Consider the following 23,808-nt stretch of genomic DNA (forward strand, 5'->3'; position numbering starts at 1 on the left):
ACAAAAACGAAGACCGGGGCACTTTCCTTGGTTCCCGAAACACCGGATATTGTGCGCGTGTATGCAAACGTAGTAAGACGTGGCTTAGTCACCTCACCCCACCAGTGCATCTTTGAGCTCGTGTCAGTAATCCCGTCTATAGACGCTTTGCAGCAGCTGTGCATGGACGCCGCCATAACTGACCTTCAGTTTTTGTTTCCTCTTATTCCGTTTATTTCCCCTCATCATTACCATAGCAGGCCAGGTTACTGCCATCTTAGATTCAACTGTGTCTTTTTCTAAAGCATCGGCTTTTGTAGAGGATCGTCAACTACCGTTTCAGTTGCTCGGCATGTCGGTAAGACAAGAGAAGGTCAGCCATGGCGGCTGTAATTTGGCGCGTGTGTAAAGCGTCTATACTTCGTTTCAGCTTCGGTCCAGACGCAGCCGATGCTACAAGCTCGAGCATGTGGCTCAGAACAGTGCTTTCACTGCACGAGCGCGCGTGCTTGGCAGGGATGCTGAAAGCCCGGAGCTCGCGTTTGTAGCTTTGGCTGCGTCTGGACCGAAGCTGATACGAAGTATAGTACCAGTGAACTACAACTGAAATTTGGTCACCTTGAGCCCTACACGTATTTGTTTGCCAAACGTCCGCTTCTTGTTACTTAATTGGGCGAAAAGCAAGCCGCATCCTCAAAGGAGTATCAAAGTTAAGCCAGCGTTGGCGCACACCATAAATTCGACCTCACTACTGCACAAGAGTTACTATATGATGTCTTCCTCGTGTCATTACATACCTCACACTGAAATTTTATGCTGATATAAGATTATTTTTTTCGCAAACGCTGAGATCGGCTAGCTACGACGGAGACAAGCTTCCCCTATTTCTCGCTAAGCCTTTCTGGACGACCTTTTACTGACGTTCAAGATCCGTGCCTGAACGATGTGTCTGAAATTACCTCGGCATACTCAGAGGGGAAGAAAGCAAACACATAACAAATATTATGGCCATTAGAAACCGTCAAATGCGCTTTGAATAATTTCGTTCGTTTGGCGCACCGGGGTTCATGCCCGTCCGGCGCACTTCCACCGAATGGTGCGACATTCTTCACACAAGTACTCGACTTTTGCTTTTTTTAAACGGTTTGTATGTGCGAATGCAGGATAACTTTATGCCTATACGCGATGTTGAATATTAGTGAAATGCAAGCGGGTGGGGACTTCACGAATTCGTGCAGTGCTGCGGGGCCATGGAGAATAGAAGGGTAGGAGAGGGCATGACGTCGGCCGCGTAGCCTCCACAAGCCATATGCTCCCTTGACGCCTCGCCTCTTTCTCATTTTCCTCCTTACACTCCTCACTTACCATGCCAACGTGACCACATCACGTGACCGTAGCTAGACCTTCGTCTTGCTGTGGGGTAATACACCACAGTCTAGCCTTCGATCTGATAAAACCTACCGGACGGAGCGCGCGCAAGCCTGCAAGGAGTCCTTCTACAATCAACCATCCATCTCACACGTGACATGTCACGCGCACCAATCGCCAGAGGGATCTGCGGTCACGCTGGGCACAAAATCGTTTAAACTTTTTATGGCTGGTTATAATAATGCTTTATTCGGTTTCTAAAACCCGGGCGACAGTGAAAAGGCTATTGCCCATGCCATAGAGGCCCACTGTACCCGCTACACAAACATATATACATAAAAAAAAAAAATATATATATATATATATATATATATATATATATATATATAGATATATATATATATATAGGCTTCACCAATATTGCAACGTGCCCCCTCCTAGTACTTCTAACCTCCTTGTCCGGGGCAGTACAGGCGTATCAAGAAAAACAGTAATTGCAAAAAGTTATATTTCGTCTATGGACGCACGAAACAAACAAACTTCCTGATCAACAACACTAATGTAAAGGCGCGAGCTCGATGTATGCATACTTACTGGAGTCTAGTTGATTCGTACACAAGCAAGATCCCCGAGCTTCGCAGCGTCGAGATTCCCAGCACTGGCTAGTCCATATACCTCGAACCGCTAACAGAAAGGCTCAAGCACAAAAATACAACAAGCATGCGTTAAGACAAGCTATACGTCTCAGGCTTGTGCTCAAGCTTCGAGGTCTGGCCATTTAGGTTAGTTTAGAGACCACAAATGGCTCGCTCTGAAGTTTTGAGCAGCGCTCCAGGCGAGAAAAATATAATATTTGGCTCGCGTTTCGAACTTGCATCAATACACTTTCTCACTAGAGTTTTTTCTACTCCGTTCCATTCTAAGTGCCAGCGTAGCAGAGGCTAAATGATCGACCTGCGAGCTCTCAGCGTCCCTGCCAGGCACGCGCGCTCGTGCAGTGCGAGCAGCTTTCAGGAGGACGCGCTTTTGCGAGTAGCTTCGGCTTCGCTATCACGTAAAGTGAAATATACGTGCTCGAGGAAGCTATGAAAGAAAGCGAAGATGAAAGGAAAGTTTAATGTAACGCTGCGGCCGCGAGCTCCAGAATTCCGGTCTTTTTTTTTTTACTTTCTTTAAGCGTTTTGTTACCGCGCATCTACAAGTGTTGACAGCTGCTTGTATTCGAAAGAGGCACGTGCAAAATCGAACGCTACAGCACCACACGGATGATGCAGCCAGCATAACCTGGTCGCGTCTTGCATAAGTCTTCCGGATGAGCTCGCGCCCCCTGCCCCAGAGCAACGGATCTATCGGGACGAGAAAACATACAATAACGGCTCTGTGTATAATCTCTTGCCGACGTGTCGATCGAAACCGAAACCATGCCACTCTCCTCCCTGGCCAACTACATAATATCCCGAGTCATCGCCCATCCCCGAGCCATCGCCCACACCATTTTTTGGGCCAATATCGATTTCCGAAAAAAAACACCGAGTCATCGCCCACCCCTTCAAATACCCCAGCGCGGACTCTGCGATGATCCGCGAACACTCATCCTACCCGAATGACGCAGCCGCGGACCTTACAGTTCGAGGACGTCCGTGACAAAGTAAAACAAAGGAGGGAAAGACACTTCTTTTTGTTTACCTCCGTGAGCGACCCCAAAGTGGTTGTGTATCCGTGCGAAAAGAAAACAAAGGAGATAACAAAATAAGAGTTTGTTAATGTAACCGCGGAGTGTTAGGTCAAAGTCTGTCTCGGCCGAAGTAAGGTCACCGCGAACCCGCTCCTTCTCGCCTGTCGCGACCGCGGTTGTGCAATATTTTAGGCAAAGCCAACGCGTAAATAAAGCTTTGCTGGAACGCCCTACACAGACGTTTGCAGAGCGTCCCAACCGTGCATTGATAGCCCGCCGTGCACGGACGCACGTATGTACGCACCGAACAAAATAGTTGCGCAAGAGCTTGCAATTGACAAGGCGCCCGATTTGGCCCGACGCCAAAGTATTTGCCAACGCGACCGCCGGCTTTCCCAGCATTGCTCTTGGTCGCTTCTTTGGTCCGCTCGCTCGCTCGTTGCGTATGGTCGGTTTTTCTATTTTCTTTCTTTTTTTTTTTTTTACCAACTAGGAGAACATAGTGGTGACATTCTTTCACAGAACAAACGTTCGCGCTATATGCAGATCGGCGGTGTTTCTAGCGCGTATGCAAGCAACGGACTTCGCTATAGTAAAATATTCTTTCGTGAACATTCTTTTCTATAAAACAATGAAACTAGATCGAGTTTTGAGTTTGATGTATCTCTTGTGCATCAGCGCTAGGTACGCAGAGAAAAATACGCGGTTTTTTCCGCTTTTTTTGAAGTCTTTGTGCTCACCCACCGAGACATGGCTCACCCCACTTTTTTAATGAATTTCAGTTGGTAGGGGGGTGGGCGATGACTCGGGATATTACGGTAGTTCCCAGAGTGTAACGCGCGCCGTGTTGCATGCAGGGCTTTATGGAAGTAGTCTATTAAAGTAAAAGGCCGGTCCTATATAAATTCACAATTATTGTTCCCCTTTTCGCAATAGGGCAGCATTTCGCGCTATCTAGTTCGTGAGTCGTGCTACGAACCGTCAGTTTTTGATGGTTCGACCGCAAATACCTGCCTCACTAAGATTTTACTGTTGGCCTCTACGACCACACTACAAGCGTAATTTTATCTACGTCATACATGGTTATATTATGAATTACCTTGACCCCCAAATTTGCCAGAACCACCAGTCAACCATGTTCAAATACTCCTCCCTTTCCCACGTATATATGAAGAGAAAGGGCATGATTTTCTGCCTTGCCGAAAGTCCCACAAGTTAAGTTGTTTTAGATATAAATAAACTGAACCACCAGGACTGTTCCAAGTTTCTACAAATTCGGCAGTGCTAAAAAAAAAAAAATATTTTTTTTTTCTTTCAGAAAGCACCCATCTGTCGACTACATGTCAAATCTTTCAGAGGGGTCTTGATGGCGTATTCAGCAAACGGGTATGAAGCCACCGGAAGCAAGCGCTTGGCAGGCTTTGTAACCCTTCAGAGTGCTAGTTCGAAAAGCATCGAGGGCGCTGGATTTTCGCTGCTCAGCTCAAGAGAGCCCGCTTGTTGCACAGTATGAGCGCATGCAGACCAGAGAAGCATGATGGGAAGCCATTCAATGTAAACATTTTTGAGATTCTAGTTGATCAAGTGCGCGTATGTCCCAAGTTCAAATGCCTCAATTTCGGGATTTAATTCGCAGCACGATCATTAAAACCCACTCAGACACCAGAAAGTACGGACCAAAACATACACTGAATGCATTGGAAGCCCAGCAGACGCCAGACTTCCGGGACAAGCATCAAACTTCCGGTGGCTTAACTTGCGCCCAATGTTACTAGATTACCTCAATTGTGGAACTCCTGCGGAAGGGGGTACCCCCCCTCACTCACTTCAGTCCACCTCCCATCGTTCAAAGCGCCATCTAGATTTTAGTTTACGAACTGTATTTTCCATAGGGTACGGCAGAACGCCATCTAGACGCTGTACTTCGAAACATATGTATCCCATAGAATACACTGCGGTTACCGCCACGTTGAACGACGGGAGGCGAGTTGTAGTGACTGACCTAATCTAACGTTGCTTGCGCCCTGGTCGGAGAGCGGAGGCATGCGGTTTAGAGAAGCTCGTTTTAGAGAAGCTCGTTTTAGCGAACACCGTTTTACCGACCCCGGTTTATCGAATGCCTTCATAGAGAACACAGCTTAGAGAAAATGGCAATGAGCCTCCTTTAAGCGAATTCGGCCGCCGTGAAGCGGCGTGTACGGGTAAGTCAGGTGGGTTAACATTTTTGTAATGGGCCGCCGCAGACTGCCGCCGCGAGTCGGCGGGAGCTCAGCACACCAGTGATACACGTGCACCAGTGATAAACACGAGAAGTAGGAAAGCGTTTTTTTAAAAATCGTCCCCTTTTCGATAAACGGAGTTTCTCTAAACTGAGGCTCTGCTTTCTCTAAACCGTGCTTCGATAAAACATGCCCCTTCTCTAAAACGTGCTTCGAAGAAATGGCATTCAATCAACCGTAGTAAACCCGTCCGAGAGCGGCTATGCGCTATCCAGCCCCCTATAATAGTGACCAGAGTTTGCACCTTGTTTATACACACCGACTGCACACTTCTGCAGTCCAAACTTTTGCAAAACTGAGTACAATCTAAAAAAAAAAGAAAAAAAGAAGCACTTACTTTGCACCGCTTTTCATTCGTTCCCAGCATCACATTTAGAACTCATTCATAACGTCGATTTTAAACTATGCAGAGCGCAAATTCATCTGCTTCTTTTGCAGGGGTTGTGGTGACGTCAAAATGCCGAGCTCTGATTGGCTCCGAATGAAGGATGGTGGGTAGACCTCAAGGCAGCTTGCATTAAGGTCTACCAACTATCCTTCAATCAGAGCCAACCGGAGCTCGGCATTCTGACGTCACCATAACCCCTGCAAAAGAAGCAGACAAACTTGCGCTCCGCATAGCCTGCATGGATGAATGGAGAGACAAAACAAGTAGAAAATGTGTCGCTACAAACATGTCTAATATACCACTCGTTTGTTGCAGGTTCAGAATAAAGGACAAGCTCATTCCACAAAGCTCTCCACTCCAACATGGTGAACACTGGGAGGAGGAAAGTACAAATCAAGACGAGCAGAGTGCTTCGTAGGAGGAGCTTATTCTAAACCTACTAAGACAGACTATAACAAAAAGGTAGTTTGTAGACACGTCTAATAACAAAAGGAGCAGAGGTAGTCGCTCATACCAGGAAAACTTGATAGACAAGACAAACCCTCACAAAGAACACAAAAAAAAGCCAGTTTTCTTACGGGAAATCTTGTTTCGTGACAAACACAGCCTGGCACAACAACGATGTAACCCGATTAAAATTACATCCAACAGACGAAAAAGACATCATTTGCGCACTCTCAACAATCCAGACAACACCCAATGCCACGAGCAAAGGGTTGAACACAACCAGCCGATTGAGCCAGCATCGTAAGAAAACAGATTTCCACAAAAACCCATTTTTCCAAGCAAGCAAACAAAACATAAAAAAAAAAAAAGATCGAGGACGACGAAAACACGTTGGAAAAGCATCACATTTACTAGCGTCGACGGCGCAGACTTCGCACCAACTTGGTCGCCAAAGAATGTTCTGCGCCGCGACCGACTCACACTTTGCATTAGTCTGTCCTTGGAACTGACGCTGGTCGGCTGCGGTCGTCAGAGGCCCATGGTGTAGGAACGTCCGCACGGGTTGTGCACAGTGCCCAGTTGCGGCTGCGTCACGAGCCACTCGTACCACACCTTGCGCGGCGTCACGCACCGCCAGAAGTGGACTTCGAGCGTCGATCCTTTGGGGAGACTCACAGGGTCCTGAAACGGTCGGGGGTCCGTCGCAGCCGCGTACCGTAATGCTGCGGTCCGCACTGCTAGTGCAGTCAAATCTCATTAATTTAAACTCTCTTAATTCAAACTAACTTGCGGGTCCCATCTTATACATCTGTACGGGAGAAAACTCCCGGTAATTCAAACTTTTACTTTATTCAAAGGAATTTTCGGTCCCCCTCAAGTTCAAACTATAAAGATTCAACTACATGCCATACAAAGGACGGTCTTGTCATGTCGGTCGTGCAAGAACTGTTCGCAGACATTCGAAGCCCGCACGCGTATGAAGCAGACGGGCTTCTAACTTGCTCAAAGCGTGTCCGCGGCGAACACTGCGTCTTTCGTACCTTCCGGGCAAGCCTTTTTAAGAGGGTGCTTATTTACGAGCTCGCCGATGCAGGAATCCTACACCGCGATTTCCACATTCAAAGCTGTTCATACGTTCAAGCAAATTTCTCGATTTCCAAAATCTGTAGAGGTTGCAGATCGACCGAGAATCCCCAAAAGGCAAAACCAAATACTCAATGGATGTCCTTGCTAATGCATCACGCACTGGCGATTACGCGACCGCACACCGGTATACGATGCCCGTCACACTATAAGAGCAAGCGCACGACTGACCTTGATGGGGAAATAGATGGGAAACCAGCTGAACATGCCCGGTGAATGTGAGTTGGGATATATGCCTGAAGAACAAAAAAAAAACAAAAAAAAAAAACAACTGTACAAGTGCAGGGAACATAGAACAAGGTTTCACTGTGTTATCCCCACTATTTGAGCAGTAATTCGGAGAGGGCCGACTAGTCTCATTATAGACGAGCTTATTAAAAAGTATATTCACATAGAATGAATGTCAAATGGTCAGATAAGGCAACTGTTCAATAGCAATACACTTTAAAAGAACCACTGATGTTGTGAACTGTTCGTTGCAAACTTTTTTGGGTGACTGATTAGCTCATGTGCTGACAAAACTACAGTATCACATCTTAAGGGCAGGTACCTGTCAAGCTACACTGTGTTGCTTAGTTTCCTTTCTTTTTATCCCCAACTATAAAGTCAATGAAACTGAATTGAATTGAATTAAACCGTACAGAAAAAAATTAGAACAAAGAAGTGAGACTAACTCAGGGTGACGTCTTTGTACAGGACACAGTCAAAGTAACCGGCAAACCCGTGCAAGATGTAGTGGTCCTCGATTTCAAACTTCAGGCTCTTGTACCGGCTGTTGTCAATCTTTTTGTCTGCAAAAACCAAAAATGAAAGTCAACATATAATATGGGACCATACAACTTTGAAAAACCTCATGACTCACTGAGAAGAGACGGGCAATTGTTTGGCCCGTCGTACGAAAAATCTCGAAAACTACAGTCACCTGGAAACTCGTGGGGTCCGATCGAAACTGCACAAATTTGCCCACAAGAGTCGCTTTTCCGCTTTTCGTGCCACCGTTTCTCTTGGATCACAAAACTTCATGCAGCATTGCACGAGGCTAAATGTAGAGCATGAGAAAGCTGCTTGGGTGGGCATGAGACCTCGTCTCCTCTGTGCACGCTTGTGAAAAATACTACACCCGTTTTCACCTCAAGAAAAAAGGATGTTTTGCTCCATGTTCATTCGCTGCGTGAAATAGTTCTTAAAAGATTTGGTCATCGGAGACAGTAGCGATGCTTTTGGCGCTTGAAACGAGTACGTCTGAATAAGATAACATATATATAACCTAAAATGCACCTACATATATTTCAATTCTTAGCATAGGAGGTAAATTAGTAATGCCCCGCAAGAAGTCATACTTTTTTTACTACGCTTCTTGAGGTGAGAATGAGTATAGTGACCCTGCTTTCGTCAATCCCTCATATCTGTTCTCATAAGTTGCCTAGTTATGCATGATAACGTAAGAAAAGTGAGAAAGAAACAATGAAGGGTTAGATAAAGATATTATATTGAATATAGTGAAGACTAACCTTAGTGAAAGACAAATGTGGACACAGTAAGTGTGAAGATGTGGTAAGCTCGTAAAGCTTGTATAGGCATTTAACAGGGCAACTGACATGGCAATGGCGCCAACCCAGCAAACATTTAAACGAAAACCACCGCAGCTCCATCACTGCAAGTAGTTGTCACACCATCCTTAAAGTGAAACAATGAAAAGGCAAAGTCAGACCTCTGTTGGGGTGGACAAACGAGAAGAGGGGCTGAGGACTGGCAGGCATGGCAACGTTGTGGAGGCGCACAATGTGAGGCGTCTCAAACGAGGTCTGCAACAAAGAAAAGCCGGGGAAAAAGAGGAATATACGAGCAGGTTTTGAAAGGGATGCACAAAGTATACTCTACAGTGATAATGCAACTAAATGCAAAGGTGCAAGCGTGCTGGACAATAATGACGATAATAATCCCTGGAGAAGGGGAACAAGGGGGACAAAGGACAAACACAAATCTCCAAACATAGCTAGGTGACTGGTGCGCATCCGAAAAAATCCGGCTAATCCTGGTATTGAACCAGGGACCTCTCCATTTCCGGTGGAGCGCTCTACCAACTGAGCTAACCGGGAGTTAGGTGTCAGTAGATCAAACTGGTGTTATCAGCTGCCACCAGCCTAACACCAACAAGAGTGAGTGTTGGTGTTAAACTGGAGGCGGCTGATAAAACTTGTTTGCTCTACTGACGTTTAACTCCTGGTTGGCTCAGTTGGTAGAGCGCTCCACTGGAAATGGAGAGGTCCCTGGTTCGATACCAGGACCAGGTGGATTTTTAGGGGCGAAGCTCCTTAGGGTCTAGCCTAGTCGGCGTTCGTGCTCATATCAATTGCCATCCCATCTGTCTTGTTAAAAAAAGAAAAAAATGTTTGCGCAGTCAAAAGGATTCGAACCTGTGTGGGGAGACCCCAATGGATTTCTAGTCCATCGCCTTAACCAGTCGGTCATGACTGCGGGACGAGTAGGGGGGGCTCTGAGATGTGGTAGTAACTCGAGAGCTGGGGATGTCATGGATGAAACGTTGCATGTAGCCGCTCAACGTCTATACAGGAGAGGGTGCTGCGGTCAAATGCATATATATTTGCATTCAACTGTGCATGCATTGGCTCAACGTTTATAGACGAGAGGGCGCTGCGGTCAAATGCTCAAATGCATATATAACCACGTTCCATACCACACATTCTCTTTCCGACATGAACCATTGACTTAAGCGGCGGAGATGCGTTCGCACGGCTTCTAGTGGATCCAAGCTGATCCGCTAGAAGAACCACTGGCTCTGCATTTCACCGGCCCTAAAGCAGTAATAATGAAGTCGAAACGTAACCCAAACTCAGCACTACCTATGAACAATAAAAAAAAGATCAGCACCATCAGCACTACTTATGAACGAAATCAGTATCATCAGCACCACCAGAGCTTCGCCCCAATCAACATCATTCACCACGTGGAGATGCGGTTATTTTTTTTCGGTCGCGCACCAGTCACCTAGCTGTGTTTGGAGATTTGTGTTTGTCCTTTGTCCCCCTTGTTCCCCTTCTCCAGGGATGATAATCGTCATCGTTATACTCTACAACACTGTTAGCACGAATGCAGTTTCGCCGTTTTGAGGTAAATTTAACCTAGAAAAAAAGCGAGCAAAGCGTGCCATGGTCAAAATTGAGTTTCGGCAGCAAAGGCTGCCAAAACCCTGTGGTACGAGCTCTGCTAGCAACACAACAATAGCCACAAAAATAAACTACCGTATTAACTCGAAAATAGGTCGAACCCTATTTGTTGGACCCACCGAGAATAAAAAAAACAAAAACAATTCAAATATAGGTCGACTTTTTTTTTATTTTTAAGACCAGGGGGAATTTTGGGCAAAAGAAACAAACCTTTATTTACATCGCTCTCAGCTAAATCACGGGGCGATGCCAAAAACTTAATCACCGTCAGAACTTCTGGACATGTCATCGTCGTCCAAAGCTTCGTCAGCTTGGTAGACATCCTCGCAAATTTGCAACAATACTTCACTGACACCGTTGTAAAATGACGATAAGAAGGAACGAAAGAAGGTGCGAAGAGACGAAAGACAAACTACAAAGACGCAAGCAAAGCCGCCGTTTCGCCATGAGCAACACGCGAGCCGAGCCGCCTCAAGCAACTAACAAAAGTAACATCTTTTTTTTTTTTTTGTGCGCGTTTGCGAGGATGGAGGGCAAAGTGCATGGCACATCGCGTTCCTCTCGTTCCCCATTGCCCAGCAAGGCGAACGCTAGAGGCGCGATGGCGAAATCCGACGCCCAAGGGGTGCGCGCGAGAGAGGCACCGGCCACCGCGGTTGTTTTTGGTTGTTTACCAAAAGCTTTTTGAAACAAGAAGCGGCGCGGCTCTACGGCAACGCCGGCTCGGTGACTCGATAGCTTCATGCCTCCAATACGGTCGCAAAATTTGGTCGTGAATGTAGGTCAAAATTCTTTAGTCACGATTGCCGAAAAAAAAAAGAAAAAAAGGTCGACTTATATTTGAATAAACACAATAGTTGCAAAAGTTTTGAAAAAAAAAAAAAAAAAAAGGAGCAGTACAAAAGCAGGCTGTGGCAATGCTGACATGGCATTGCATGCCTGGAACGCCGTAACTGGAGTTGGCGTCCGCTGCATTCGTCATTAAACACAATTCTGCATACAACAGTTTAATTACCTAATAAACTAAAATACAACAGTTTTTTTTTATTCTACTTTGAAAAGGTATTCATAAGAGAAGCCTAACGTGGGGGTTAACTCTGTACCGCAGGCAGTGAAATACAAATCTCATTGTCAATTTTTTTAGAGCCCAGCTCCTAGGCGCCCATTTTCGGGTTGAGCGGTGTCGCCGTCGCCGTCGGTGCAACCACACGACGTTACTTGTGACGTCACGAGGGCCATGAGTGATGTTACGAGGTTGATGAGAGACGTCATGAGGTCCACAAGTGATGTTACGAGGGTGACGAGTGAAGTCATGAGGGCCACGAGTGACGTCACAAGGACCACCAGTGACCTCACGCGTGACGTAACGAGGGCCACCAGTGACATCATGAGGGTCACCAGTGACGTCACGAGGGTGACATGTGACATCACAAGGGTGACGAATGACGTCACGAGGGCCACCAATGACGTCACGAGGGTCACCAGTGACGTCACAAAGGTAACCAGTGATGTCACGATGGTCACGAGCGAAGTCACCCTCGTGAAATCACATGAGCATACCCTCCCCTCCTCCTCAAGAGCTGCGCTCTAATAGACCCTTCGCAAAAATCCTAAAAACCCGCGCGCACCGTGCAACGAATTATGGGAGTCCTCAGTATGCCCCCACCCATCGTCTTTCCTCCCGCTACCACGTGGTATACACAAGCAGGAGCAGGGTACCATGGCAACAACGTTCGAGCAGCCGAGAGCCGATTCGGACGAGTGACGAGCACACAGAAATGAAAGAGAGGGTATCGCGTTGGCTATTCTGCGAGGCTGCCCCTATCTCATCCCTCTCCTTTGTACTGGCTCTGTCATCTGCTGCACCAACGCTTTGTCGAACCTAGCCGAACCCTACCATGTTTGCGGTGAAAGGTAAGTGGATTAAGTGACACTGCCAGACATGTAGGTAAGTTACAACAAACAACGTATTCAAAGAAGTGAATAGCTTCACCCATCGCGATGCGTTTACACTATTACTGCGCCGCCGAGGATGTACAACGTTCCGGCGGATTGGCGGGATGGTGGATGGCTGCGACAGCTGCTGGCGGTTGCTGGCGCTACTCGCACGCAGTCGCGGAGTCGCAACGAAAAAGCGTGTGATGTGTACCGAGGGTTCCCAAAATCCCCTGCCGTACGTTTTGCAAATGGGCTATTTGGCATTACAAAAAATTGTAAACGTCTTTAATTTTTTAAACATGAGAAAGTGAACGGAAACGAAGCAAAACTAATTTATGGCAGGAGGGACCAAGGAGCAATTTCGATACGAGCGTTAAAAATTTACCTTTTGCAACATGACACGAGCGTATAGACATTGCTGCGTTTAGTGAGATGCTCTCCTTTAGCCAAGTGATCTTGCAAAAGAAGGGGGACGATTTTCCAGTCCAACAACCTACACACATCTCTTGAGGCTTGAAACAAGGCTTCCCAATGTTTCCAGATGAAGACTATCTAGATCGACGTGAAATAAAAGGAAACAAATCTGATGTGCACCTTGTGCTCACTATTCATCAGGTATCTTTGTTCGGAGCGACCTGTTACCAACTGCAATATAAAGTTTCTCGGCTTTTTCTTTTTTGTGCGATAGTTCCCCGTTAACCATCGATCCAACCAAAATCTTACTTGTCTAAGCATCATGAAAGCAAGGAGAAATGCGACATTAACATAAATACCTCAACACACGTCGGGCATGAAGAGCTTCGAAATCACGACAGTTTGCGAGCTATCTCCCCTGAATTCCCACATAGCCGCACGGTGGACGGCACATGGGTTGGGTGAGTGAGGGGAGCGTGCGCTCACCAGAGGGTGTTTGTCCTTCTCGCGTAGCACCGTCACCTCGCTGTACAACTTGTGTGACTGGACGGGTCCCAGGTAGGACTGGTACGAACAGGGGATGCTGATGCCGTCCTCTGGTGGAGAGCAATTGACACTGTTTGTGAGAAAGGCATGACGAGGAAGGTACATTGAAAAGGCACAATGAGAGAGGCATGCCCAGAAAGGCATGAGAAGAAATTATGTTTGAAGGGCATCACAAGAAACGCATGAGACAGGCATGCTGAGAAAGGCACGACGAGAAAGGCATGATGAAAAAGGCATGACAAGGAAGATATTTCCAAAAGGTATGATGAGAAAGGTGTGTCGGAAAGGCATGACATGAATTGTGTGTTAGAAAGGCATGATGAGAGGGGCATGTAGCGAACGTTTACCCAGGAAAAGTCGGATCTCCGGGGACAAAGTCAACAGGTTCACCTTTTACCACCGACCCCTTTAGCAGAAGAGTGTCACACAACTGCTGGGTCAACGTTGGGCTGGGACTCGAGTCCTCACCCAACGAACACGAGCCACGACCCAATGCCGATGTAGCACTAGCGTTCAACCCACGCCCCCCGTCAACCTCTGGCAGGAGGTGCACAAAATCCAGCACTACAGTCTCGTCATCAAGGAGGAGTCAAACGAGCGTGGCTGCACATGGCGCAACATGCATACCAAGCTCCTCCACGCACCATCACCGCGAAGCAACGCGCGACACATTCCGTGTTACCACTGCCTCTGCCGTGACAGTGACGGAAATGGGAGAATTCCTAATTAACCGATTCTCTCTCACCTTTGAGGAACCTCTGAGCGCCGTCCAGGCACTCTGGAGACAGCTCGTTGTCCCCAAACGACCCCAGCAGCTCTGAGACCAAGATGTCCGCCTTCTCGGGCGCCTCGAATTCCCGCATGTCGCACGAGACCACCGTCACCCGGTCCTGCCACACCTCCTCCTTCTGGGACAGCAGCCTGGGTTGCAGGACGCATAAAGACGCGCTCATGAGAACATACTGAAGGAAAATACCTTGCTAAAATTGCAACTCTTTTTGTTTTTTTCTTAAAGGGACATTTTTTAGAGGTAGTTCTATCAGCTTTCAAGTATCCTGATGGATACTGTCCGAAAGTTTCACTCCAGTAACTAATGCCTTTTTTTCTGGAGTAAAGTCCTCACAATTCACATTGTTTTAGTAGTTTTTATTTTAGCAATACTGGCTCTCAACTGAGATCCATAGCAGGAGTGCTACATTGCTAAAATACTTGGAACAAAAACGAGCACACAAAGAGCGGTCTAAGAAAATATCTTGTTTAAGTGCAGCGGTAAAATTATCAATTTAAGATAGCGCAACAACACTGTTTTCAAGTGAATTCTAGTCCTGTATTGCCCAATCGAAAAATAAATATTCATAAACATGCTTAAATCTCTGTTTCTTCAATAGACCACTTGCTATATCTCTCACCCCGGCCTGCACTCAAGAAATCATGGAAATGGTGTGCCTTTAGTTCCCTAGTGATTGGTAATTTCAAACAATTCAATGCTTACGCACTTTTGAGTGGAATCTGGAGTCATCCTGAATAGGTGTCGTGTAGAGTCAAAAGACCTGGCATAGCATTTTTAAAATTTCTCGTCAGTGTCAGCGTTCTTGATACTGTGCATGCGATCCAGCCTTCAGTCTGAAGCGTCACATGTCACTTTCTGCCTGGGCTTCTAGCACCAACTGCCAGGATTGCGGTGTCCAACAATGTGACGCTTCTGTGACGTCGTTTGTTGCCACTTCGGGGCCGCTTGGGATGTACAAATGGGACGCTAAAAGCACCAACCGAAGACACGTTGCGGGCACCGTGCTTCTATTAAAGCGATGCGCGTCATGTTTCGCAAGTGCCACAAGAACGGAAGCACACTCACGTGAGCACGGCGTTGGGGTTCTTTTCGATGGCGTAGACTTTGACCTTCTGGTGCGCCAACTCCGCGGCGCTCAGGGCAGCTCGTACCAGTGGCCCGCGACCCGCGCCGACCACCATCAACGTGCTGCGAGAGGCACCGACGTTTGTCGGCAATCGGCTGTCAAGGGTTTAAGGTCGGGTTGCATCTGAACAAACCGGAGGTGCCTCGGTACTGCGCACCATCTCTTACGAGTCACGATAACCGACACAAATACTTAAGTGCTCTTTATGCAAGGAACACGCTACCTCTCATCTCCTTCTGCCGCTGTTTTCTTCCCAAAATGTGCGCCATCGTGCCGCAACAGAACGTCGCTCGTTGCTTACGAGAGACGCTCGACTTAGGGGCAGGGAAGGCGATGAAATTTGGGCAGTGGCAGTCTATTTGCCGAACAACGTTTTGTCGACACACCGCACAACGCTTCGTCGAAAGAGTCTCTTTCCGTGCACATCCTCTCAGTCACCGCCACCTGGATCGTAGCCTAGCTTGCCGAACCCTTCGGGGTTCCAACGAGGCCCGGTGCTAGCTTGGGCGTCGGAAATTACATTCAATTCTCCCTGAGCGAAGCGAGGGACGACCAAGCGTAGCGCAATCAGCCAAGGACTAGGGTCGGGGAATTCGTTTTTTGCCCTATCCGGAGTTGCCTGGGTTTAGATTCCGCATCTTCCGGCAAAAAAAAAAAAGGAAGCCAATAATCCTTCCCCCCCCCCCCCCCCCCCCCCCAATACAAGCTACATAGTAAAAAATAATATGGTGTCAGCAAAACATCACAGGCCTACATCTACGAAACATCACACTGTCCACGAAAAGTGTGTCAATGTATAGTTATATACGAAACACGGTTCCACAAAACGTGTTTCGATGGAACGCTAGAAACCAAAATCCGGGAGCCCAGAAAGCTCCCAAGAATACTCAGGGTGCCCCTGGGCTCCTAGTAACCCAGTCTGAGAGCTCGTGCTTTAGAAACGAGGATGGTCCAGACGATTTGGGCACTCACAGGTACCATAAGAGTACCCAGGGGAACCCCACTCTAGGAGTTCACAAGCTAACAAATCAACTCACATTCCTGTAGACTTGCCAACTACCTCACCCTTGTCCATTAGCGCCAAGTACATCGCCTGTAACACACAAAACTAAAATAAATCCGGTATTCCATATGGTCCTGTTAAACACAAAGCTAACTTTCACCACAATCAAATCAAACTGCCGAGACGGCGCAACCACTGAAGATGGCAGCCAACATCACGCCGGTGGGTGCCACGATAGCAATTACTGTGCAGAGTCCTAATTTTCGTGCTCAAGAACATTTCATCGTTTAGAAAAAGTAACACTTCGGAAGAGTGGCGCATAAAAGAGCATGTTTCATAAATCGGACACCAGTGAAACACTACGAAGTTCTACAATCATGGTAACTTCCATCAGTTTGCTGCATTTGATAAACCCAACAAGGTCTCCAAATTCTGCGAGTCACCTTTAAAACGGTGTGTAACACGTCGACTCGAAATTTACGAGTCCAGATTTCTGACGCTGGGCCTCAAGCCTTGGAAGCCCTGCTGCACGAGCAGTAACTTTAGCGCTTCATCGTGCTTCTCAAGTCTTTCTGATATTGACCGATTTTGTTTTCGATGGCACTCAACAAATTTATAAATATAACTACATGTTTATTTCAATAATTAAAACATTCATTAACATATTTTAGTTAATTAGCAGACTGATCGTTACGATTAGCCCCCTATATCTATGGGACTCTGGCTGTATAACTCACTTGCACAAACCGCATTAGTGTAACTTTAAGGCTTTTTTTTTTAAAGAAATTTGTTTGCCTTAAACAGCCTTTCCACTCTCGTGAAGAAGGAAGACCAGCGGAGCTGTAATCGATACATGTGCTTCTTCTTCGTCGTCGTCTGTTTTTCGGGCTGTTTCCTACGATGAACTCCCATTAACGTGCCGCCCAACTATCCATTCTTCTATTATAGCTGGAAAGGTTGGCGCCATCTACGAGCGACGGCGGAAACCATACTGGTTGGGTGCTTGCCGCCGTCGCTTATAGATGGCGGTAGCTGTCCAGGTAGGTTTGTGTCGACATACCGGACACAATCCTGGGGGACCTAGCCCTTAACAGCTCCACTGTAAAAAGAAAGGACAATATGTTGGGGAGACTAATGCTTACCCTTTGGTATTCAGTGTACTTCACGGGATCCTTTTCAAAGACCTCGTACGTAACCGATTCCAAGTTGTCCATCAGCGGCTGCCGGCAAAAACACATACACATCATAAGAGTCCTGTGCGGGCAAGAGTTTCATCACCCGCATCCGAATCGCATCCGCAGACTCTTTATCCACACCCGAACGGCATCCGCAATGTTCTTAAATTATTGTAACTGCATTCGAACTGCATCTGCAAATTTCCGAACCGGATCCGATCTAGAGTTTGCACATTCATGTTACACGAAATGAAGCGTGAATTAAAGTTTATTTTTTAGCAAACTCAAAGGGAGCTTTTCACAGTTTATTTTTTTACAGAAAATTCAGTGTTTTTCAAAGCTTTCTTTTTTATGGCACTTGAAGTTCAGAGTTTTTTGTATGTTTACCGCCATTGGTATAGGTACAGAAAAGCAATTCACAAGCTTTATCATGCAACATTTTTATAGACAATGACGAGAAATGAGCCTTTCGAGATATAAATCACTTTATCGAAAATAAGTATACCCTTAGTTAAATTCAAACATCTCTCTCAAGACAAGCTCTCTTCGCACGCATGTGCCAATTGAAATTCCGGTATCAAGTGCTCTGGATTGCCCTTCCCATTAACCATGGTAACTTAATGCGCTAAAACTTCCGAACAATAATATTGTTGCTGCCAACTACTTCAAAATTTAGGCATTCCTTGGCTCACATATATGCAAATGACAGGTCCAGTTTTTAACAAAAAAAAAAGGTTGGAGAGGCTGATGAACGTTTGAGAAAGACACGTGTCCAGGAAAAAGGCTCTAAGTGGAGCGGAATGTTAGGTCACAAGTGTTCGACTAAAACCCAAAAAAGGTTATTGCTTTTTTTTTTTTTTTTTTTTCTTCTGGAAAGGGGTCAAAATACATTCTTCTGCAGCAACTAATGTAGTAACAAAAAGCTCCTAAAAAAACCCCCACGATATGAGAAAACATATAAACCAGCTAAATTTCTACACCTGACCGGCCCTAAATTCTGAGTTTTTTTTAATAAATTTATATCTGAAACATTTTTACCGGTGAATCCTTTTCGGATTTTATTGATTTATCTGAAAACACAAAACTCTACTTATAAGCTGTTTGCTTATCGTTGCATGAAGAACTCTTCGAGTCGGAATATGGGGAAAGTCATTTTATAATATTTTGTTCAATTATATTTACGTTATGAGTAAAGTTCCATGTTTTTGTTAAATACAAAAAAAAAAAAAAAAAAAACGAAGTAGAGCTGTTCTCGAATGAGAAAATGCCAGGTTGCATGGGCAGAAGATCCTAACCGTCAGTTTTTATCTTGTGTTAATCCAGAGCAAAACTCCCACTGAACTCACCACAGCGAAGTTCTTGTATAAATGTGGTAAGAAGGAAGTACATCACTGGGATAATATTGCAGTATTCGATAAAGGCAACACCTATCGTTTTCAGTTTTAAACACAACCCCAAACTGCATGCTTTGAACCACATACTTATCAGCAACTAGCCGACTGTCGAGAGAAAAAACACACATACACGCGACATTTCCCTTGCCGAGGAGGCTCTACCTTTTTGTGGCTTGTACGTTTTGAGTTTTCTTTGCCCAAGAATGTTTTTTGCTCTTTCCCTGCCGAGCAAGAACGCACTTTCCCGGGACGATTAATGCCCCTGCATTTTTTTTTCTTTTATCAAAAGGCAGCATTTTTGGTGACATGGAAAGCTCTAAAGCAATCTTTCGTGAGAATCGGGTCTTTCTTGGCATAAAGAACAACTTCCTCCCCAATTGGCACCTTTTTGCCGAGAGAGTAATTTGCTCCTGCGAAACATTCAATGATGCGCTCCATAGTATACCACTCATTTGTTCACTCTAAGTTCTGCAGTCGCACACGTTCGTGGGCTGCCTCTACAAAAATGGGTGTCCAAACCTGCAGATATCCGCATCTGCATCCCCTGGCATCCACATCCGATCCGCAATCCCCCCAATCTGATTCATTTTTATCCACATCCACCAGTTGACTGCAGATATCTGTGGACAGACTGCAGGTAATCTGCATGTACGCAGGGCTCTACGCATCATCCATTCCTCCAGGCTATCAAACGACCGTAACATCCGGAGAGATGCCCACCCCCGAAAGATAGCCTGCCTCCTATTTTTGGCGTGATTCGCTATTTTCTTCAGAAACACCAAAAGAAATCACTTCCAGTGATTTCAGGGCCCTGGCCAATGGCGACCTCGGCAAAAACGGCGTTACTTAACCATGGCGCGAGATAAGCGGACATTGGTGACTGGACAGCGCAGTCCACAACCTTTGAGGGTTACCAGGGGGGATCGGTGGCCGAGTGGTCTAGCGCACACCAGCTCGGAGCACGTGGAGCGAAAGCTCGCGCTGCAGAACCCAGGATCCTAAGTTCAATCCCCGCCCCTGCCCGTTTCGATCTGGATGAGCATCGTACCGGCATGCGGTCGTGTATCACTACTGCGTGGTGCACGTTAAAGGGATACTTCAACGAAATTTGAAATATTCCCGTCGTGTTCAAAAATAGGTTGAATATGATCCACAATATCCGTAAATGACAATCGCACGTTTGTATTTTGATCCTGGTGGCTGTATTTTTCGTTATAAACGGCCCACTCTGGCAAGCGCTCGGAGAAGGCCCAGCTTAGAGCACGTGACATCCAACGCAATCGTGACGTAGGTCGTCTCGGGACGAGCAAAGCTACGGCGAGGCTGACGTCGAGAGGATGGCCTAGTCGTTCCAGCCACCGAAGCGGCTGCTTTTGTACAAATTTTGAGTGACGGGATAATCTTCTATAATCTTCTAGGGGGACAATAGCGACATCTGTGACAAACAAAAGGCATTCTCGGTAAGAGGGGAGAACCTCCTGCCCCTCTTCTCTCGTCGTGGCCGGAGGCGAGACAACCTCCGTCACTAACTGTCAAGGTTCCTAGACGGGCATTACAAGCGAGGCGTTAGCGACATCCACCAGGTGCTCTTTGCTAATCGTTTAATTCGTTTTAAAATTCCTTTTCGTGACTTTTTTAACAAGATATTGCTATGCTCGATGTGATGTTGCTTTTTTGAACACATATAGACCAAAAAATGAGCGCCGAAATTTCGTTGTACTATCCCTTTAAGGACCCCAGGCTAGCGGTTGTACCGCACTGGCTAAATTGCTCATCTACAGCTGAGACACCAGACGCCCACTGAGGCAGACCAACTTCCGGATGTATAGACATACACACAGCAATTTTTTTAGGGTTACCAGATCCAAAAACTAGCATTTCTTTACTTTTATTTTTATGTCACACCAAATGTTAGCTTATACCTCACATTTGCATCTGATTTGCTATTGATATTTTAAGTGGGCTATCTCTCGGGATATTACGGTAGGCACTAAGAGAAGCCATTTTATAGCCGCCATCGCACAGGACCGATCCTGGCCTGGCCATGTGCACAGTGGGCTCTTAACTTTTGACAAAGGCTATTCACACCACATAGTGTGATAACATTTTGTACAACACACGCAAGACATCAAAAAAGCTTTTTTCTTTCTTAAACGAGTTTTTTTTTTTTTTTGCATTGAATCCAATTTATTGGTTACATTGGAATGGATTAGACTGAATTATGATAGCTTACATAAATATATACATTTTCTTAGAACTCATTTTTTGGCAACCCCCTACAACAATATTACCCCAACTGCTAACAGCTCCTCAATGAGCCTACGCCAAAAAATGCTGTTCTGGACCTTGTTTGTACCTTCCAAATCGAAAACATGACTGTGTGTGTGATTGATGATCCTCAAGTCGTTTATTTCAACTATAAAGTCGTTAATACTCAAACTTCGGAGATAATCACAAAAAAATAAGAGATGGGTGCCTGCCCTGTCATCAATGTTACACATAAATGTATTGTGCATATTTTCTCAGATCTTGCAAATTTGGGAATGGGCGCTTAGTGTGGAATGGGCGGATGCGCGGTTTTCTACGGTAACTTGTATAAGTTCTCCCCGCTACTACAGCCTACGGCCAAATGGAATGGGCTGTCAAGCGTAATTGCTCTCACCAGAAAGCACAACGCTTTTGTAGCGTTACTGCGTGAATCATTGCCGTGACCATCGCTTTGTGTTTATTTTTGTGGTCTTAAGCAGCACCTGTACTTTTATTTTTGCGCGTGTGACCCAGCTGCTTGTGTACGTGACCATGAGCCATGCTATTCTTCGTTAAGTTCTGTTTAGCATGATTCTGCGTACCTTTTTATGTTTGTTTTTATTTTTTACAATATTTTGCGACTACGTAAGTGTTACATGTATCCCCACTGTATGTAATGCCCCTCTCGCGCCCTTAGGGGTATTTCGATAAATAAATAAATTAAAATATAAAGAAAACTACACTGCAACCAGCACCTGGAGTGGCGTCTGGAGGTGGTCCTCGAAGCCTTTTGCAAACTCGGCCAATGGATCGTCCGGCGGTTGAGTCTGAAAAACAACCACAACAGAAACATTCGACCCTCGCTTGTTCAAAAAGTGCAGTTTGTTACAGCAACTGATAGGATGAAAACAGCAGAATGAGAATGGCAGGATGTCTCTTTCGAATGCCCAACCTCTAGCATGCGCTCGCTGCCTTCCGCCGTGCACTGGCTGCGTGCACACCAAGGAAGTTACGGTGGGCAGGAGGTGGCATTCGTATTCTACATATCAGGAGCGAAGTGTAACGAAAGCAGGTGTAGCTACGAAATGCCCCTCGGTCTCGGCCAATGACAAACGCAGTTAATGGCCGCCGCCACGTAAACATGGGGCAAACAATCGCGTTGCCGTGGTATCGCCGTGGCAATGCATTTGATTGCCCCCCATTTACGTGACGACGTCCACCGGATCGGTGTCCAACACGAGAGATTCATGGCCCAACGCTTGCCTGGCCAGCGAGAAGTCGGCCTGCGGCGGACACTCTAGACCTGTGGTCTCAAACTCATTTGAGTGTGGGGGCCACATATCCCACAGTGGGAAAGGCCGAGGGCCAACGTTAGACCGGGGGGGGGGGTGAAACTATTTAAAAGGGAAGAGACCTCGTGCTCTACGCTTTTTGTAAACTCAGCTCTGACACTGGCATCTTTAGATCTAAGTTGTTTACATGACTACTTTGGGGCTCTGATCTGATGTGGTGAGAATTAAAAAGACATCGCCATTCCAACCTGCTGGCATTTTTATTGGGACAAGAGAGCAAGTACACTGTCGTTCCCCTTGCTCAATTCCCTCGGGAATTAACGAAGCTCAACGCGTATTTAAACAGGAATCAGTTAATTTGACAGTTCTTGCTTTCCTGATGATTTTTATCACAACACTGAAAACATACTTCTCTTTTAATAGTAATATTTTTTAATGGCGACATTTTTTTTTTCTTTTTTTAAGGCGAGAATTTTGAGGTTGTAGCTTTATCTATGGCAGTTGCTCCTGCTGAGCAAGATTCGCGCAGCCGAGATGCATCTTTCGACAAATAGTTCCCGCTTGCAGCCTAGTAGCGGAATTATTGTACATTAGAAAAACCTGGGAAACAAAAATAAAACTAAACAAAGGGAAAATGAACGCGGATATGTAAAAAAATATGTAAATACGTTAGAAGAGCAAAGCTACCTTTCGAGCAAAAATGAATCGTCGAGATTATATTACTATGACACATGCCATGTCGTCCGCTCGAGACATGGGAACCGGGACTCTTAGCCGGTTACCTGCGGGCCGCGCCCCAGCGAGTCGCAGGCTGCGTTTTTGAGACCCCTGCTCTAGACGGTGTGCCGGGAGCGGCGTCTAGAACGAGCCATTGTAGTGCGGCTTTGGAAATCGGGCATGTTGGGCGCCGTGCTCACAAACGCCAAGAGTGCCACCAGGTTGAGAATGCTGTAGAAGCTCTACTTCCGGCTCACGTTTATTGCCTTCCATCAGTGCACAGATCGTATCGAAAGCCAGCCGTGACGGTAGGCAGGCGAAGCAGACCACAAGCACAAAGCGACGGAGCCTAAGTTTAACGTAGGCGGCCAAGCGGCGAGCAAACGACGAGAGCGGTATTGTTGCACCAGGCAGTTTGGGATTTAAGTATTTTTCCGGCATCGCCGAGCGTGACGTTGTGCCTGGTCCTGGGGTATTTAAACTTCCTCGGTGTACATACTCAGAGCTAATGAGACAAGAAAGTGTTATCGTAGGTACAAAGATCGCCCAGGAGGCGGGACACCTGAAAAGCCTCCCTGCCATTCTCGTTCAGTCATCGACAACAGCCATTCAGTCAAAGCCTAGAGTTTGCAGCTTCACACACTTCGTTCCACTCTCAAGCTTTGCGGTCCGTTCAGAAGGTGGCACTGATGGTACCGC

At 46.3% G+C, this 23,808-nt stretch overlaps 1 protein-coding gene and 1 non-coding gene across 2 annotated transcripts in view; one reads left to right on the top strand and one right to left on the bottom strand.

The window, feature by feature from the left end:
* Positions 1-6,522: 6,522 nt before the first annotated feature.
* The window catches only part of LOC8038377 (protein arginine N-methyltransferase 5), a 41,611-nt gene continuing 24,325 nt past the window's right edge, over positions 6,523-23,808 (bottom strand). The window contains exons 8-17 of the mRNA XM_029984990.4: positions 21,856-21,927; positions 17,427-17,504; positions 16,319-16,374; positions 15,221-15,343; positions 14,111-14,286; positions 13,306-13,415; positions 8,991-9,084; positions 7,954-8,070; positions 7,451-7,515; positions 6,523-6,817 (exon numbers count right to left, since the gene is read on the bottom strand). Of these exons, the coding sequence (XP_029840850.2) occupies positions 6,665-6,817; positions 7,451-7,515; positions 7,954-8,070; positions 8,991-9,084; positions 13,306-13,415; positions 14,111-14,286; positions 15,221-15,343; positions 16,319-16,374; positions 17,427-17,504; positions 21,856-21,927 (1,044 nt within the window). The 3' untranslated portion in view covers positions 6,523-6,664. The remainder of the gene's footprint in view (positions 6,818-7,450; positions 7,516-7,953; positions 8,071-8,990; positions 9,085-13,305; positions 13,416-14,110; positions 14,287-15,220; positions 15,344-16,318; positions 16,375-17,426; positions 17,505-21,855; positions 21,928-23,808) is intronic.
* On the top strand, positions 9,501-9,573 carry Trnas-gga. The gene has a single exon. It is a non-coding gene; the product is annotated as a tRNA-Ser (tRNA).

The sequence above is a fragment of the Ixodes scapularis genome, unplaced genomic scaffold (assembly GCF_016920785.2).
Source record: "Ixodes scapularis isolate PalLabHiFi unplaced genomic scaffold, ASM1692078v2 PGA_scaffold11__112_contigs__length_91849675, whole genome shotgun sequence".
NCBI lineage: Eukaryota > Metazoa > Arthropoda > Arachnida > Ixodida > Ixodidae > Ixodes > Ixodes scapularis.